This window comes from Salminus brasiliensis, chromosome 6, assembly GCF_030463535.1.
Source record: "Salminus brasiliensis chromosome 6, fSalBra1.hap2, whole genome shotgun sequence".
Lineage (NCBI taxonomy): Eukaryota > Metazoa > Chordata > Actinopteri > Characiformes > Bryconidae > Salminus > Salminus brasiliensis.
The window spans coordinates 32,479,115-32,495,757 of NC_132883.1; the positions used below are offsets into that span (position 1 = coordinate 32,479,115).

Below are 16,643 nucleotides of genomic sequence, written 5' to 3' on the forward strand. Positions count from 1 at the left end.
GTGTGAGTGTGTGTTCACTACCACAGATGGGTTAAATGCGGAGGACCCATTTCGCTGTACAGTGCACACTGTACAGTGACAAATATGTGCACCTTTACCTAAATACATCGACGTTTCCGGACTCAACTGTGATATGAGTGATCATATGACTCCTACCAGCCATCCATCCACGCTCTCGGTCACCTGAATACTAATCTGTACCATACTTCTGATTAGTTTAGTATTTAAGCCCGGGCTTTAGGCACAGACACTTGCAAAATATTATATCCCTATAATAGCCCCCCAACTCTGGAATAACCTTCCAGATAATGTTTGTAACTCAGACACAGTCTCAATCTTTAAATTTAAGCTGAAAACTCATATGTTTAGTTCAGCTTTTGGTAAATAATGTTTCTTAGATAAAGGCTGCAGGTCCATGGGGTTCGCGGACCCAGGGAATTATAGTACACTGAGATGCTGGAGCTGTCGTCTCGCTGCTTACACGTGATCACTCAGGTTTGTTGACTGTGGAGCAGGTAGATGCTGGCGTTTTCAGGGTACTCCCGTGTCTGTGTTACCTTCTGGCTCTCTCCTTTTAATTAGGATGTTATAGTAAGACCTGCTGGTGTCGTCAGACACATTCTGTCCTGCCCAACATTCTCTGCTCTCCATAAAATTCCTCTCAGAACTAACTCTCTCTTTTTACCTTCTCCGAGTAAATGGCCACCCAGCCCGACCTGCTGGAAGATTGCCCGCTGAGGTTCCCTCTACCTGTTTCAAACCAGCTGCCACCTACCGGTCCAACCAGCAGGCCCACCACCCACCACCACCCATAGCAGACCAGCGGCTCACCCGCCTACCACTGCTACCTGTTTAATGACCATGTTAAAACCTAAAAAAGAAAATGGACTCTAAAGGTATCTATTTGCCACTTGGACTCTTAACTATCTGCCACTATTAATACCACCATTATTAACTATCTGTTGTACCTGGTTTGGTAATTTTTATCATTAATGTTTAAATAGTTCTGACCAGAGGAGGATAAGTCCCCCTTGTGAGTCTTGGTTCCTCCCAAGGTTTGTTCCTCCAGTTCTGAGTTTTTTTTTGCCACTGTCGCCGTTGGCTTGCTCACTGGGGGTCTTTGATCCATCATGTCTTACGTTATTTTTTTTTTCTCTGTCTTTTATTAATCACTATTTATGTAAAGCTGCTTTGTGACGACAACAGTTGTAAAAAGCGCTATACAAAAAAATCTGACTTGACTTTTATGAAACATCTGGAGAATTCAACCCTTCCTCTCTCTCTCTCTCTCTCTCTCTCTCTCTCTCTCTCTCTCTCTCTCATATTAAATGTCTCATGCATGTGGTTCTTATCCAGACATGAGCAAAGCTGTTGGGCCACAGCTTTTTCTAACATCTTAAGAGCTTTGGGTATATGCCCTAAGGTCTGATTATAACTGGGAGCACTTCTTTTAAGATAAGATAAGATAAGATAAGATAAGATAAGATAGTCATTTATTAGTGCTACAGTGGGGAAATTCTCAGTGTCACAGCAGAAAGGGATAGCAAGACATGTAGATAGATAATTTACACTGAGGGTATTGCACATAGTATTTTTACATTGAGGGACCTCTGGTCCCTGAACATGTGTGTGTAGTTAAGTGTGTGTGTATGTGGTCTGCTGGGAGCAGTGCTGGTTGTGCAGTCTGACGGCAGCAGGAAGGACCTGCGACACCGCTCCTTCACACACTTGGGATGAAGCAGCCTGTCACTAAATGAGCTGCCCAGTGCTGCCAGAGTCTCATGCATGGGGTGGGAGCTGTTCTCCAGCATGGATGCCAGCTTGGCTGTCATCCTCCTGTCTCCCACCACCTGCACTGGGTCTAAGAAGCACCTCAGGACAGAACCGGCCCTCATTATGAGTTTGTTCAGTCTCTTCTTGTCTGACGTCGAGATGCTACTGCCCCAGCAGACCACTCCATAAAAGATGGCAGATGCCACCACTGTGTCGAAGAAAGTCCTCAGGAATGCTCTCTGCACCCCAAAGGACCTCAGTCTCCTCAGTAGGTAGAGCCTGCTCTGGCCTTTTTTGAAGAGTGCAGCAGTGTTAACTGACCAGTCCAGTTTGTTGTTCAGATGAACACCCAGGTATTTATAAGAGTCCACACTCTCGATGTTCATACCCTGGATGTTCACTGATGGAGGGGGTTGTCTGCACCTGCGGAAATCCACCACCAGTTCTTTGGTCTTTCCTGCGTTTATCAGCAGATGGTTCTGCAGACACCAGTCCACAAAGTCCTGAATAAGTTCTCTGTCCTCGCTGTCCTCCTCATTGGTTATGAGGCCAACGATCGCTGAGTCATCAGAGAACTTCTGGAGGTGACAAGTTGGTGAGCTGTACATGAAGTCAGCAGTGTACAGGGTGAAGAGGAACTGTGCCAAGACCGTTCCTTGAGGGGCTCCTGTGCTGCTGACCACCAAGTCAGAGACACAGTCCCATGCCCTCACATACTGTGGTCGGTTGATGAGGTAGTCCAGTATCCAGTTCGACAGGTGACTGTCCACTCCACAATGTCCCAGCTTGTCCTTTAGAAGCCCTGGCTGTATGGTGTTAAAAGCACTGGAGAAATCAAAGAAGGTGATCCTCACAGTACTGCAGGGCTTCTCCTGGTGAGAAAGAGCTCTCATCCACCCCGACACCAGACTGGTAGGCAAACTGGAGAGGGTCCATGGATGGGCTCACCAGAGGGCGGATGTGGTTAAGGACCAGCCTCTCCAGTGACTTCATCAGATGAGAGGTCAGTGCCACTGGCCTGTAGCTGTTTAGGTCCTTCAGGTGCTGTGTTTTAGGCACAGGTACCACACAAGATGTGGTAGTTAGTAGTTTTAGTAGTTTTTAGGGAATTGAGTCAAGTGTGCAGGTTGTACAATCTAATTCTGGCTGTGAAAGTGGGTAGAAGGCTTTCAGTTTTGCTGTAAATCAGCTAAACCAGGTGACAGACATTAGATGTAATACAGAGGGTTGGATTTGTTGTATAATATTAAAAACTGCTGGTTAAGATGGCTGGAATCTGAGGATTGGTATCTGCCTGACATTTACTAAGTTTATAAATCACACTAAACAGCATTCTAAGATTGTTTTTGTTATTTTTGATTAGTGAGGCCAAATATGCTGCATGAGCTTTAATGACTGCCTTTCTATATTCAATAAGACTGTCCTTTCATGCAGAGTGGAATACTTCCAGACTGGTGACTGCCATTTCCACTATTCCACTATACACTATTTTTATACAGTTTGCTTTAAGGTACGTTTTTTAGTGTGCCACAGTACAAGTTTTTTTGCTTTGTCATTTTACATTTAAGCAATGGCACTTTGTCTGAGGTAGATCAAAAGGTATTTTCTAAACCGTTAGTTAATCTATCAAGCTCAATTTGGTCTGATGGAGAGTCTGGATGTCACATTTTCATTGATTTTACTCAAAAAAAGGGTTTTTAAATAGCTTTTTAAAAGAGAGGATTCGTGGCTGCTTTTTAAAGACATTGTGGATAATTTTTTTTTTCTAACGATTGGCTAACAATGTTAAAAATGGCATTGCCCAGCGTCCTGTTTAAAATGTAATAATTAAAGGGTCAAGGTGGCAGCCAGCAGAGGACAGTGATGATACTACTCTAAAGATTATTTATTTGATAGTATTTAGAAACACAAACATACAGCTACCTGTCCTAGCACTTTGTATGTGATTGTATTGAGGTATGATAGCAATTTGCAATATTGTTTCTTATAGAAGTTATTTTATTGTTAACAAAGAAGGCAGACATTGCACCAGTCGACTAAAAGCTCTAATGCTCTATGAGATGCATGTTTTATTATTATATGTTTTATTATTTTATTATTGATTGAGATAAAAAGAACTGGACTATGATTACATTTTAATTTAAGCTTGAGATAGAGAATGTTTTAGCCAGTTTAATCTGCTTATTAAGTAGTTTAAGGTGGCTCTTGTTAATCTCATGATGGACATGAAGGTCTCCGTTTTTACTCTGCTTTCCTAATCTCTTTAAAAAAATTTTTTACATAAGACTTTAAATTAAATGGTCTGTTCTGATATCACAGTGTAACTCAAGTGTACCAGGAGGCAAGATGGAAAACAGAATGTAAATGCTGCGGCAGAGTAATCTGAAATAGAGCTTACTAATGGATTTCTCACTAACCTTACTGCTGATGTTTACAAACATTCTTTAAAATACACAGCAATGATTAGAGATACCACTATCTAATATACCGAATATGTGGATCTAGTTCCAATTTGTACATTTTCTAAAATTATTCATCAGCATTAGTTAGCAAAGAAATATTGTATGGCTTTGTCTGACCAAAATAAGGTCATGATTGCAATGGAAGTTTAAAAATTGGAAATAAGGATCAAAGATCAACCAATGAGTTAGTTTACAAATAAACGTGTGCGAAAGTCAAAGATAATATCTTTATAATTCAGAGGTGTATTAGGTATTGGTTATGTTTTATTGGTTGTGTTTACTATAGGGTGTTTTAAAGGGAAGAATTGTACATCGCATATGCTTGGTCAGCGTGACGCGCACGTACTCATTCACGCACTTTCACACACATACACACACACACACACACACACACACACGGAACAAGAGCATTTGTGTACCTCATCGCACTTCCGAAGAGATACGCAGTCACACCTCTCGTCTCAGTACGCTTCTAATACCCGCTGTGAGCAATAATACTGTGTGTTGCAACCCATCCACATGCCAGAACGTAATGGAGACTACATAATCGATTAATAGAGGGCTTCTGTTTTAGGAGTAACACCGGAAGATCGCTTAAACCCTAAACCAAATGCTGCTTGCCACACTATGGGTAAAAACGGTAAGTCAAACATTCATGCTGCGTTCTAAACGTAACAATAAATATTTAAATAATTTTTGAGGCTTTAAAACTACTGACCTGGATTATCTCGAATGATGTCATTTTAGGTAGGCGTACCTCGTTTTTCGAGCTATGCTGCACCGTGCGGAGGCAGTGCCGCAACAATTTTACCAGAGCGAAGCGTGTTGTTGTTTTTCTTATTCCTGTGACGTAGATATACTTTCTTCACAAAAAAATTACATTTGTTACGTTGAATATGAATTCGAAAATCACCACAAATACGAAGCTGCCAAAAGGGTAGACGTTGGCATTGTGACATTGCTTGCTGTGTGGCGACTTAAACCTGATGGCTGCTTTCCAAAAACTCTGCAGCCAGCGTAAAGTAGTCTAGGCAATAGTACTATAGTTGTGTGTTATTCAAACAACAATACAACAAGCATGTCGTGACTGTAAAGAATTCTTATGTAAGTAGATAAGCAGCAAATTTAGGGTTGTTAAATGCGACTCCCATAGCTTATTATTATGGCTGTGTATTGTTATTTTGTTATCCGATTTATATATTTCTTCTTCTACTTCTTAATTATTTTTGCTAGATTTTTGCTGCGCTACACGTCCCTCGGTTTTAAAGATATTGACATCATTACAACTCCAGATTGTCCTAGTCCTAGGAGCATATGGGGTGCAAAAAAATTGAGATATACCTTGGAGCTATATACCTTGAGATATACCTTGAGTGTTAATGGTGTATTTGTATTTGTATTAGTAAGATATAGTTCATATCTTACTAATACAAATACACCATTAACACTCAATCAATCGATGCAATTAGGTATACAGCTTTTACATTAGATATGTATGGAATAATGGAAATATTGTTGCCAATGACTGTAGAAAACAGGGACAGCGCAACATCTCTCATAAGTAAATTAACCACGGGTTTAGTGCCTCTGCTAGCTGGTTGCAGTATGATGTGTAACTCCGCCCATCCCCATATGTCCCAATGTCAAAACAGCCCATTTTCCATTTCATTTTTCTCCTCTAAACTTTCCATCTACAGTGTCTAAGTCCAACAGTTAGTTATCCCCAACCAAGTCAAATTACTGCTTAAAACATTATTTTTCTTATTTTAACCGCCAATGGTGCATGCTGACTCTTGCAGTAGGTCAGGGGTTAAACTGGGCCATAGTAGTTTTGGTTTATTTCAGCAGCAAACAGAGCTGAGCTCCAGTACTGTAATTTTATGGAAATTAAAACTGTTTCATAATAAAATGTTTGATAACCCAGAGTGAGAAATAACCTCTAATATGAATTGTATTTTTTCACTGTACATTTAATTTCACCCTCATCTCACTGTTGTACTATCCTGTCATTTCTGGCATTTCTACCATTTTGTGATAGTTGTTAATTCCGAAATTATGTGAAGCATGAATTAAATGTCTCTAGCTAAAACTAATTAGAGAGATCTGTTTTAATAAAGAGAACATGAGAATGCAACCATGTTCATCTGATCATTTCTACCACTGCACTATATTACTGGAACAGAGACCCAGAAAATCATCATGGTGAGTGTATATTGCTGTTTAAACATTTGTGATGCTCACTGATTGTGCACCTCAGCATAATGTCCCTATGACAGTGTTCAAAGAAAAATGTCTCATATAGAAGCCCAGTAGGCAGCGTTGTAAGCTGAATGAAGGCGGTGTGAAACACACTTGGTCAGGGAAAGGTCTACCAAATGGGAGCGGGTAAACCATTTGAGTAGGCATGTCTGCCTCTGGTCTCTATTGCAGTCTCTGGTTGAAAATTTGACAACATGGCAGATAATTTTGGCTTAATTTCTGTAGAACGGAAGGGAATCCAAGTAAAAATGCACTTAATTGTATATTTAAAAAAAAATAGTTTATTTTAATATACTTTGTAAATTCTCATAAATAGACTTATGTACATTTTTGCAAAATGTATTAAAAACAAATGCTACAGTCATTCACAGTTAATCACAGTTAAAATGTGATTACGATTATGTAAGTCTACCTCTAATACCAAAAGTTGCTTGCCAGATAAATGTATGTCAAATTGTATGTGACATTTCAGGTGTGCTTTAGGTGAATTACTGTAGTAGCTGTTTTAATACACTTTTCAAAATGTGCAAAATTCTGTTTTAACAAAGTATATTAAATATGGGCTTTATCTTTCCCATGTTGAAGAGAAATGGCCTCTGTGTCATGTCATATTTATACCCCAGGGAAACAGGAAGTTGTGAATTACTAATTAAATGTTCCTACATACTCTGATCCACTGCGTAAACTACTGTAGAAATGACAGAAATACTTTAATTACATTTATTCCCTAAGAAATGTTAGGGGTGCCAATAATTGTGGAACAGGTGATTTTATGAAGAATAATTATTTCTTAGTCAGGGATTTTTTTTTTCCCCTTAAAATTTACTTGAGTTAAAGGTTGGATTTTACTCTTTTTTCCATCGTGGTCCTATATTATTTAGAAAAAACCTCAATTTATTAGAAGCTAAAGAACACATCTTAACCAGGGGTGCCAATAATTATGGAGGGCACTGTATATATATTATTTTTTAATTTATATATATTTTTCATGAATATAATTTCAACTTAAAATCACATTAACATACCTTTGTTAATGTTCATTAGTTAGTCAAGTATTGCCAATTCTGTCAGTTGCATATTGAGCAGTTATCTGTTTCTGCATACTGTGTGCTTTTCTGAATGGCTCTTATGAATCTCCCTTTTGTTTTTGCAGCCTGGTTGTATTTGCTCTTTCCAGTTCTCAACCTTTGCCTGATTTTTGGTTTTGCATTTTTCAACGCTCACACTCTTTATCCTATTAATGAAATTGCTGACTGCACTACCTTTTTGACTGCGAACTACCAACCCATATTATTACATCCACGGGCATCCACATATCTGCCATCAAACTAAAACTATCAAGTTGACCTATGAACAATTAGATACTGGAAGCATGCCAGCACTCAACAACTCCAATCAATGCACAATTCTCAGTGCCTTCCAGTGCTCCAGGCAGCATTCCTACGGTGCCATTACTACGGTGAATGACAGTCATATTGAGACCAAATAAAGCCACAGAAGATGGAAATGTACACCACAATTTAAACATGTAAATGCTAATGTTTGGTCCTAACTTTAGTAGCCTGGTCTTTTTGGAGATGGAGATTTGTACACCCTTAAACATGACTACTATTTACTAATGATGGACAAAATTTTCGTTTCTAATTACCGTTACCTCAGAGAGATGGGTTGGACTTGGCTCTTTAACACAGCTTCCAGGTCCACCTTACCCCAAGACAGAGACAAGACAAGACCCTGTCCATTTTGTAATTGTCCTTTTACATCCCTGTGCTTCAGTGCCCTCTTCACTGATTGCACTGCCTCTCTGGGATTAAGGTTTCTTTCTGGCTTTGTGACTGGCAAGGCCGCTTGAATAAGTCTGTCAGTTGACCCTGGTTATTTATGCCACTGACAACTAAACTTGTTGTTGAAAGCACCCCTTTCCCAAACCATGCCATACTACCCAGACAACGGGGCACTCCGAGCCACTTCATTAAAACATTATTCATGATCCTTTGTAGCCTCTGCACCTCAGTAATTGGAACCTTATAAACCGTCTTTGACCACCTCACACAAGACAGCAAGCCAAACTGCAGACACCACACTTTTTTAGTTTATGTGGCAGTAAATACTTATCAATAGCCTCCACCGTGTCCTTCCTGAACTACACAATCTCCCCCTGCACTATAGCATCTACCTAAACTCTTAAATGGTTTCTCCAGGATATAAGCCATCATTTCATCCTGAGTAGGAAGAATTCAAATGCTTTCCCCAAAAAGCATGCAGCACAGAGCATAAAGCATTAGCCAAGTCTAGGATATATATAGATTGTCAACATACAGTCAAAATACATGACTTCTGTCATAATTGTAATTGCAATGCTGTTTGGATACAAAAGTTTAACCTTTTCATATACATGCAATTATGTCCAGTACAAGTGAAAGTTTAAATTTGTCAAAAGGTGTCCATATTTTATGGTTATTGATCAGGAGCCTTCAACCAATATTTTGTTTTCTTTAAATGAATTAGTCAAAATAACGAAAAAGATTGTTCAGGACCTGGTACTGAATCATATGGCACTATAGACTGCATAATATGCTTTAGCCCGCTTGATGCCTTTTTCAGATGTGTGCCTGGCTACACTTTACTGCTCTCTGTTGTCTGATTAAAAAAAAATGCATTGTGTGTCTTTACAAATGTCTGGACCTCATTGCTCATCCATGTTTTTCTTTTTGGGAAAGCACAAATATGTTTGTTGATGGTGACATTTTTAATACAGGTCCTAATATAACAAAGAACAGTTGTGGTATACGCCTCTACAAGTGCATCAGCAACGTCCCAGTTAGTACGTTGGAAACAGTCCTACAGTTGTAGGGATGCTCCTTCAGGCCAAGTTTGGATAGTTCTGGTGGTGGGCTGCTGTTTCATAATAATGGGCCTGTAAGGTGTAATTAGAAACAGTGACAAGTGATTAGATTTTCCAACATGTGAGATGGGAGAGGCTCTGTATCCTTTATTTACGTTAGAATAGACATAGTTTAGAATTTTAAAAGTACAGTCTGTAAATTAAAATGGTTAAAGTTTCTAGAAACAAATAAGACAGCTTTGGGGTAAGCATTCTGTTGTTTGTTTTTATGGTTGCTATCATGTAGCAGAGTGCTACTACCTGCATTTTACTACTAGGAGCTATGGATCAGGTTAACAGTGTTTGTGCCAAGGGACTTGACATTTGCAACAAAAAGGCTAGGTAGCTGTTGTCTGCTAGAAGCCTTCTTTAGCCTATCCTCTTCTCTGCTGCTTTTAATGCCCGTCACTCGGTAGAGAGATCATTGGAGAGGGTTCTTGCGATTCTCTCTGATTTTCGATTAGAGTACTAAAGTCTACTAAAGTACTAAAGTCACTCGTGATGGGAACTCTGTTGTAGAAAAGCTTCTGTGTACCCAGTATGAATTCCAGGGTATTAATCAGTATAAACAACACAAATAGCAGCCAAACGTGGTAATGTTTTAGGGAGCACTTAGACGCTGTGTCTGTGTGCACCACAATAGGTTGAACTGTAAATACACTGACAAAATTGTATGCCTGGCTTAAGGAAAATATACGGCAAGAAATTCTCTTCTGATTGTACCTTGACACAAGTATCCCCTCTCTGTAGAGCCAAGAGAAGGAGATTTCATTGGAATTCATTTTGAGTTCCTTGCATCATGTCTATTGGTAGACTTGTAACAGTAAACAGTCTCTTGTAATCTAGAGCCTTAATTTATAAATATGGTAGCCAACACATTCATGAAGGGAGTTTCTTTACTGTCAATATTACTCAATTTTAATTTGATGTTAACCAACATCATCAGCAACACAGTCGGGTTGTTTCTGTCACCTGACACACTGATGCATGGCATATGACTGTAAGCAAAAACATTAATGGCGTTGTTGAGTTTCATTACAACCATTATTGTTGACATTATTGTTGTTTAATTTAAAAAAAAAAAAATTGGATGGCTTGTGAAGTAGCTAATGTCCACCTTTCTTTTTGTGTCTACCATCTAGACTGAGCATATAACATAATTAGGATAATTGCCAAACACACACACAAACACACCTGGTGTTTAGGGTTGCCACTAGTTCCATATTTGTACAACCACAGCCTCTCACACGTTAGTAAGAAACAGCAAAGCCAGTCCTGTTAGTGATGTGGGTTATGAAGGCAGGACTCCATAAACGAAAGTGTCACTACTTTGTCTATCTTACTTTAATGAAAGTAAAAGGCAGTCAAATGGAGCTTGATTTGAACTGTACTTGGTTGATTTTTCAGTTTTAGTGTTGAACTGTAGATTTTAAATATTATGGCTCAAAAAAAATATTTTTGTGTGTGTATATACTATGTCTGGAACCATTTAAGGATGTGGGAGGATGCTGATCAACCTTGTCTCAGCAGGAAGAACAGATGGTTTTTAGAGCTGGCAGAGGTACACTTTTAGCGCCCTTTGTTATTATCCCTTTAAATGACAAAAATCCCATGCTGAAATTGATGCTGTATGATAAAACCCTTTTTTCAACATTATTGTGATTGAACACTAAGAAAGACAGCACATGATTGATGACTGATAAAAATGATTCAGACACAATAGCCAGGGTATTGATGCAAACCTATAAAATCTGTTTAAATTGAGAAAAAAAATAAATATATATATATATAAATATATATATATATATATATATATATATATATATATAAAATCATGTATTAGAAAAGTGGCACTCATTTCAGAGTAGCCTGTGTTAATTGCAAATCTGTTAAAAAAATAATTATGATTATGCTAAAATTAAGCCACTGAATATTAAGAATTGTCTTAATATCTTATTCTGTTCTCTCATTATGAGTCTGTGCTCTGCTCACAGCCCCCCCTCCTTCTTTCTCTCTCTCTCTCTCTGTGTGTACAATGTATTTTCTATTATTGCAGTGCCCAAGTTAAACAAATGTATTTTTATTCTTCTCATGGTCTAATTGAGCGTTTTTCCTTTTAATAAAGTAATCCACATACTATTTATTTGTAATTGTTGTTATCTAGTATTTAACATGTTTTTGCATTTTTAGGTGGTATGGTCTGAGGGATAAAAGTAGAGGAATTCCTTTACGATGACACGGACTTCTGACATAATTGTATCAACCATTTATCAAGACCTAACGATTGGCCCAAATTGTGGGTTCACAAAGTATTCTCTGCCTGTTAAAGAATGTGATTCCCAAATGGTTGGAACACAAAATCAAGACTTTGAAACCATCAACAAAAGACATTGCCGTAGCTTTGACTTCATCGAGTCATTGGACGACCCAAATATTTGTTCTTTATCCATGGAGAACCCATACACATCTGAGAGGCAAACAGTGAATAAAGATGTGTGGTATGGCATTGGACAGCAAGGACATCTTCGTTTCTCCTCTCCTGATATATTCAACACAAAGCTATTTCATCAACAGACCAGCACTGACAAAACCAGTGAGTCAGCACAGACTACTGTTCCAGGCAAAACCCGGTCACAAAGTGCCACAAAAGTTCGAGGCCCCCTTACCCCTGTACCCATTACAGTCTCACAACCCTCAAAGAGGGGGCAATCCCCAGTGTACTACAAAAAAGAAACTGGTGGGTTTTCTCAAACCCGAGAATCATCTTTTAACACAAGCCGGCCTTTGGTTAATGAGGTGCACCCTGTCAAGCTACAGCCTCATACACCCCTTTTTGTCTCTGATTGTTTTAGAGAGAACAGACTGGACAAGCCTGCCAACTCTCCTCATGTTAGATACAGAGTAGATATCAAACCAGATGAAGCAGTTCTTCAACATACTACATGGAAACAACCCACTGCCAGAAGTGACATACCCTGGCAGCGTTATTCTTCATCAAGCTTCAGAAGTATGTCTGTGCCTCGCCAAATGTCCACCTCCACAACACCTACTCCCAGTGAGAGTTACAGCATGGACTACAAGCACTCTTCCCATTATCCAAACTCTATGCCCAGGGCCTACATTCAGCCAGCAGAGATTCCTTTAGGTGAGACTTCTCTTAGATATCCAAGAAAGTACAGAAATCTGTCTATCCCAAACATTCCAACCAAATTCTTCTACACAGAAGATCCCATCAGGTGTTCAGTCCAGTCACCAGGTAGAACCTATTTTCAGGAGAATCAGTACACTATTAACAGTAGTAACAGACAGAATCCTTCCCTCAGTGGTCAGTGTATGAATGACTCAAGGTCCCAGTGGGTTCATACAATGCCTCTGCATACACACTATGCTGAATCTTACCAGGAACCATTGAATGCATATTACAGTAGACCATACTCAGTGAGTGAACCTGGACCATACTTCATGCCTTCACCAGCGGTAAGAACACACTGTAGAGAAAGTGCAAGGGAATATGCTTTCCCCTCTGATTATTCCAAGATTTTCTGCACAAGGCCCTTTCATTCCCCAGCAGAATGCCCAATTCCAATAAAGGCATTCCACAAAGAGAGAAGACATCTTCCAGATATGTTTCCAGATGAATGGTACCGATCAAGCATAGCTACATGTTCCAGTCATCACCCATCCTCCCAAGTGACACCTCAGAAAGTTCCAGCAGTGAGCCGTCAGTGTGCCAATCACTTGACCGAGCCTAGCCCATTGGGAGATGTCAGGAACTATTCAAAGTCCTGGGAGAACATTCTTATCCCCCATATGGAGAAGGAGCACAGAATTTCACGCGGCAGGAGTTATGAAAACCTGTATCATCAAGGGAGAGAGAGAGTTCCTTCTGACAACACACAAAAACCAGTCATAATTAACCTCTCTAGTTCACCAAGACGGTATGCTGCCTTATCCATCTCTGAAAATTCTCTGGAGAAATGTGCTAGCAAAAGAAGAACTGGCATAGGATGTCACTGGTTTGTAACTCCAGAGATTACAATAACTGATAATGAAATTTGTTCAGGTAACAACAGAAAAAAAGATGGAAACTGGGATGGTAGACAGGCTCAAAATACAAACACTCATAATCCAAAGCCCTCAAATTTATCAGAACCCTCAGAGAGAAAACACAATAACAGCTCTCTTCAGCAGAGTCTTGAGCAGCTGGATGAATTGTTAGCCGATTTGGTCTTTGATTACAAACCTCAAAACAGTGAGGACCTAATAGACCAGCTCAAACTGTTGATTAATGATGAAGTAAAAGGGGAGAAGTCAATAACAGATCAAGAGGATTCTGGACTTTTAAACACTCAGACCAGTTCTTTAAAGACTAGTCAAGATACCTTTAAAGATCCAGATAGTGGTTGTGAGGGGTTTCAGATGAATGCTGAGGACATCACAATGAACCAAAGTGCTGATGAGCATGGTTCTATGATGTGCTCCAACAAAAAATGCCAACATATGGAAACTCTGTTTAATGCCAGCTTGTACTTTAAGTCTTGCCACAGTTGTCATACTTATTATTGCTCCAGAAACTGCAGACGGGAGGACTGGGATACCCACAAAGATAGCTGCCTGCATGGCCGCATCAATAGTGCTTGTAGGCATATCCTAAGACATTGTAGAGAAAACTCTGAGATTCATAAAGCTTTCTCACGTATTGCTAAAGTAGGCTATCTGTCCCGAGGCAGAGGGATCTTGTTCATAGGTTTCCAAAACACTGATTCTGCAGATACCTTTCTGAAAGTTGGACTTGAGAGGATCACCACATCTCCAACATATCTGTCACTCAGAGAGTTGGACAGTTTCAAAGATAACCTTGGGGAATATTGTAAGGAACTTCAAGATGCAGGCAAGGACTATGATCCCAGTGAATGTTTCCTTTTGAATGTTTCCATAGCCATCACTGACAACAGAACTTCACCAAGATTACAAGCGACAACAGTGCGCAAATATGCAAAGATGTCATTGGCCTCCACAAGCCCAGATAAAAAAGTCTTAAAAAAAGAAAATGACATGGAGACGCTCATTCTCACCCCTCCTCCTGGGACATCCGCCATTGATAAAGAGGGACACGAAGGCAGGAAAGCACGGGAGATCTGTTTCATTAATATTCAAAAGGAACTCAGAACAAGAGGGGTCTTCCTTCGCCACGAGTTTCCACAAATATACAACCAACTTTGTGAGTTTGTAGAGAACAACAAGAGGTTCACTCCGACAACGATCTATCCCATAGATAAGAGAACAGGGAAGCAATTCATGTGTATGATCATGGCAGCTTCTGAGCCAAGAACACTAGACTGGATTTGTGCACCACACCTACTAGATGATATTACATAAGACACTGCATCTCTGCAGTATCCAAAAGCGGCAAAAAAACATTATCTTTATCTATAAAGATTTATATTTGTGTACATAGGTATATTGTATTTAATATTGATGTTTGTGAATATGTATTTTAATCATTACATTTTTTATGATCTGCTCTCTTGGCAAACCACATGCTTATTAGAAAATGCTTGTAGGGCACAAAGCTTGCAAAAGGTACTCATTTGCAACTAGCAGGGACAGTTGCAAAGAAAACCCCTTACACAGATTTCTGCATATATTATAAATATGGTTTTTAATCAAATAAAATTATGTTTATTGTTGCGTCACATTACACTGGTGTAAAAGTGAGTGAAAAACTTGTCCCTCACGGTAGTAAAAAACAACACCACCACATATTTACACTATACACTATACATACTCTCTATTTACAGTATTGCACTAAGTTTAAAGCAGTTTAAATGTACAGGTTTGATATAATCTGAATGTTTACATTATTTACAAAAGACACTGGAGGAATTTGAATTCAGGTGTAGTGTGGGTGGGAAGAAGTCTTTGTGGGTGATGTGTGACTGAGCATAGGAGTTCCAGTAGTAAGTTTAGGGTTTATATGGGGTGGAGGTGTGATAATTTACGGAGCGGATTATGCAAATAATGGGACCACTCCCCTTCAAGCACTACTGGGTGTACATTAGTCTGTGGTTAAGAAAATTACAGTATTCTGTATAGATTACTTCAAGATACAATAAGCAACCCTGTACGTGGGAAGAAAGAAAACTATAATTTTTGTGTCTACTATTAGAAAATAGTTAATTGTGTTATGGAAACAATAATTGTGTTCATGGAAGCAAACCACAAAGAAATCCACTGACCCAGAATTCCTTCATAACATTGTACAAAAGTTGTGCATTGTACTGGAAACATTTGGTGTAGGTAAAAAGGGGATCTTCAGGTTATTAAATTCAAAACTTAACTTTTCTAGTCTACACTGTTGATGTTTACTTAATGAAGAGTAAAACTGTAAAACTAATTTGTTTAGTTACATTATGTTTGTCTATAATTGTGACTTATCAATCTTCACTTACTGTATGTTTTTTTTTTTTTTCAAATCAACAGGCAACTAATTCTAGCCTCTTAATGTAATTATTATACACTTGCATGTAGTGTAGTTAAAAAAAACTTCACAGGATACAAGCAAAACACTCTTTGGTTGTAACCATTTGTTGTCAGATTTTAGTATATTTTCAGGTACATGTATCCATAATATTGGGTTTAAAATTATAGTTTGTAAGTTGAGGGGTTATTGTAAAAAACATTTTTTATAAAGATTCTGCATTGTTAATAGTACTAAAATTGAAAAGAAACTAGAACATGCTCTGTATAACAATGCCAGGTTTGCTATGTTTGCTTTATGTATGTTTATATATAGAGATTATAGGTCTGTGCTCTGTGACTGTTAACCACGACCCCCCACCCCAGTAATGGTAATAGCTTATTTAACATCGGTTCAGAAAAACACTAGCAAACAAACTGCAAGGCTGACACTGCAGACAGATATCATAGCTGCAAAAACTGATGTACATTTTAAGACATCTGTAACAAAAAATAATGATTCAATTCTTACACAAGCAGGCAAAGTTAAACAGCTCACTGCATGGTAATGTTTGTGTGGCATTCAGAATTATGTCTGTAATACTGATTACAATTTTGTGCACAAAAAAAAGACAAAACTATTTTTAAATTGTATTTTTCATGTAATTAAAATCCCAGTGGAAAGCAAATAAATGTGTTTATTACAGTAATGTTGTTGTTATTGAAGTGTCAGTGGGCCAGAGCACATCGATGAAGTGCACCACCAAAGAGATTATACAATAAAATATTTTACTAGCTACATAAAA

General features: G+C 38.7%; 1 protein-coding gene across 3 annotated transcripts; it reads left to right on the forward strand.

The window, feature by feature from the left end:
* The first annotated feature begins 4,605 nt into the window (after positions 1 to 4,605).
* Positions 4,606 to 16,643, forward strand: unm_hu7912 (un-named hu7912). 3 transcript variants are annotated; one of them, XM_072682054.1, is made up of 3 exons: positions 4,606 to 4,875; positions 10,873 to 10,939; positions 11,569 to 16,643. In XM_072682054.1, exon 3 carries the CDS (start codon positions 11,611 to 11,613, stop codon positions 14,755 to 14,757), a length of 3,147 nt encoding a protein of 1,048 aa, XP_072538155.1. In that variant the 5' UTR covers positions 4,606 to 4,875; positions 10,873 to 10,939; positions 11,569 to 11,610; the 3' UTR covers positions 14,758 to 16,643. The 3 variants fall into 3 exon arrangements, with proteins under 3 accessions (XP_072538155.1, XP_072538154.1, XP_072538157.1); XM_072682053.1 differs by lacking the exon at positions 10,873 to 10,939; XM_072682056.1 differs by lacking the exons at positions 4,606 to 4,875; positions 10,873 to 10,939 and adding an exon at positions 4,892 to 6,437.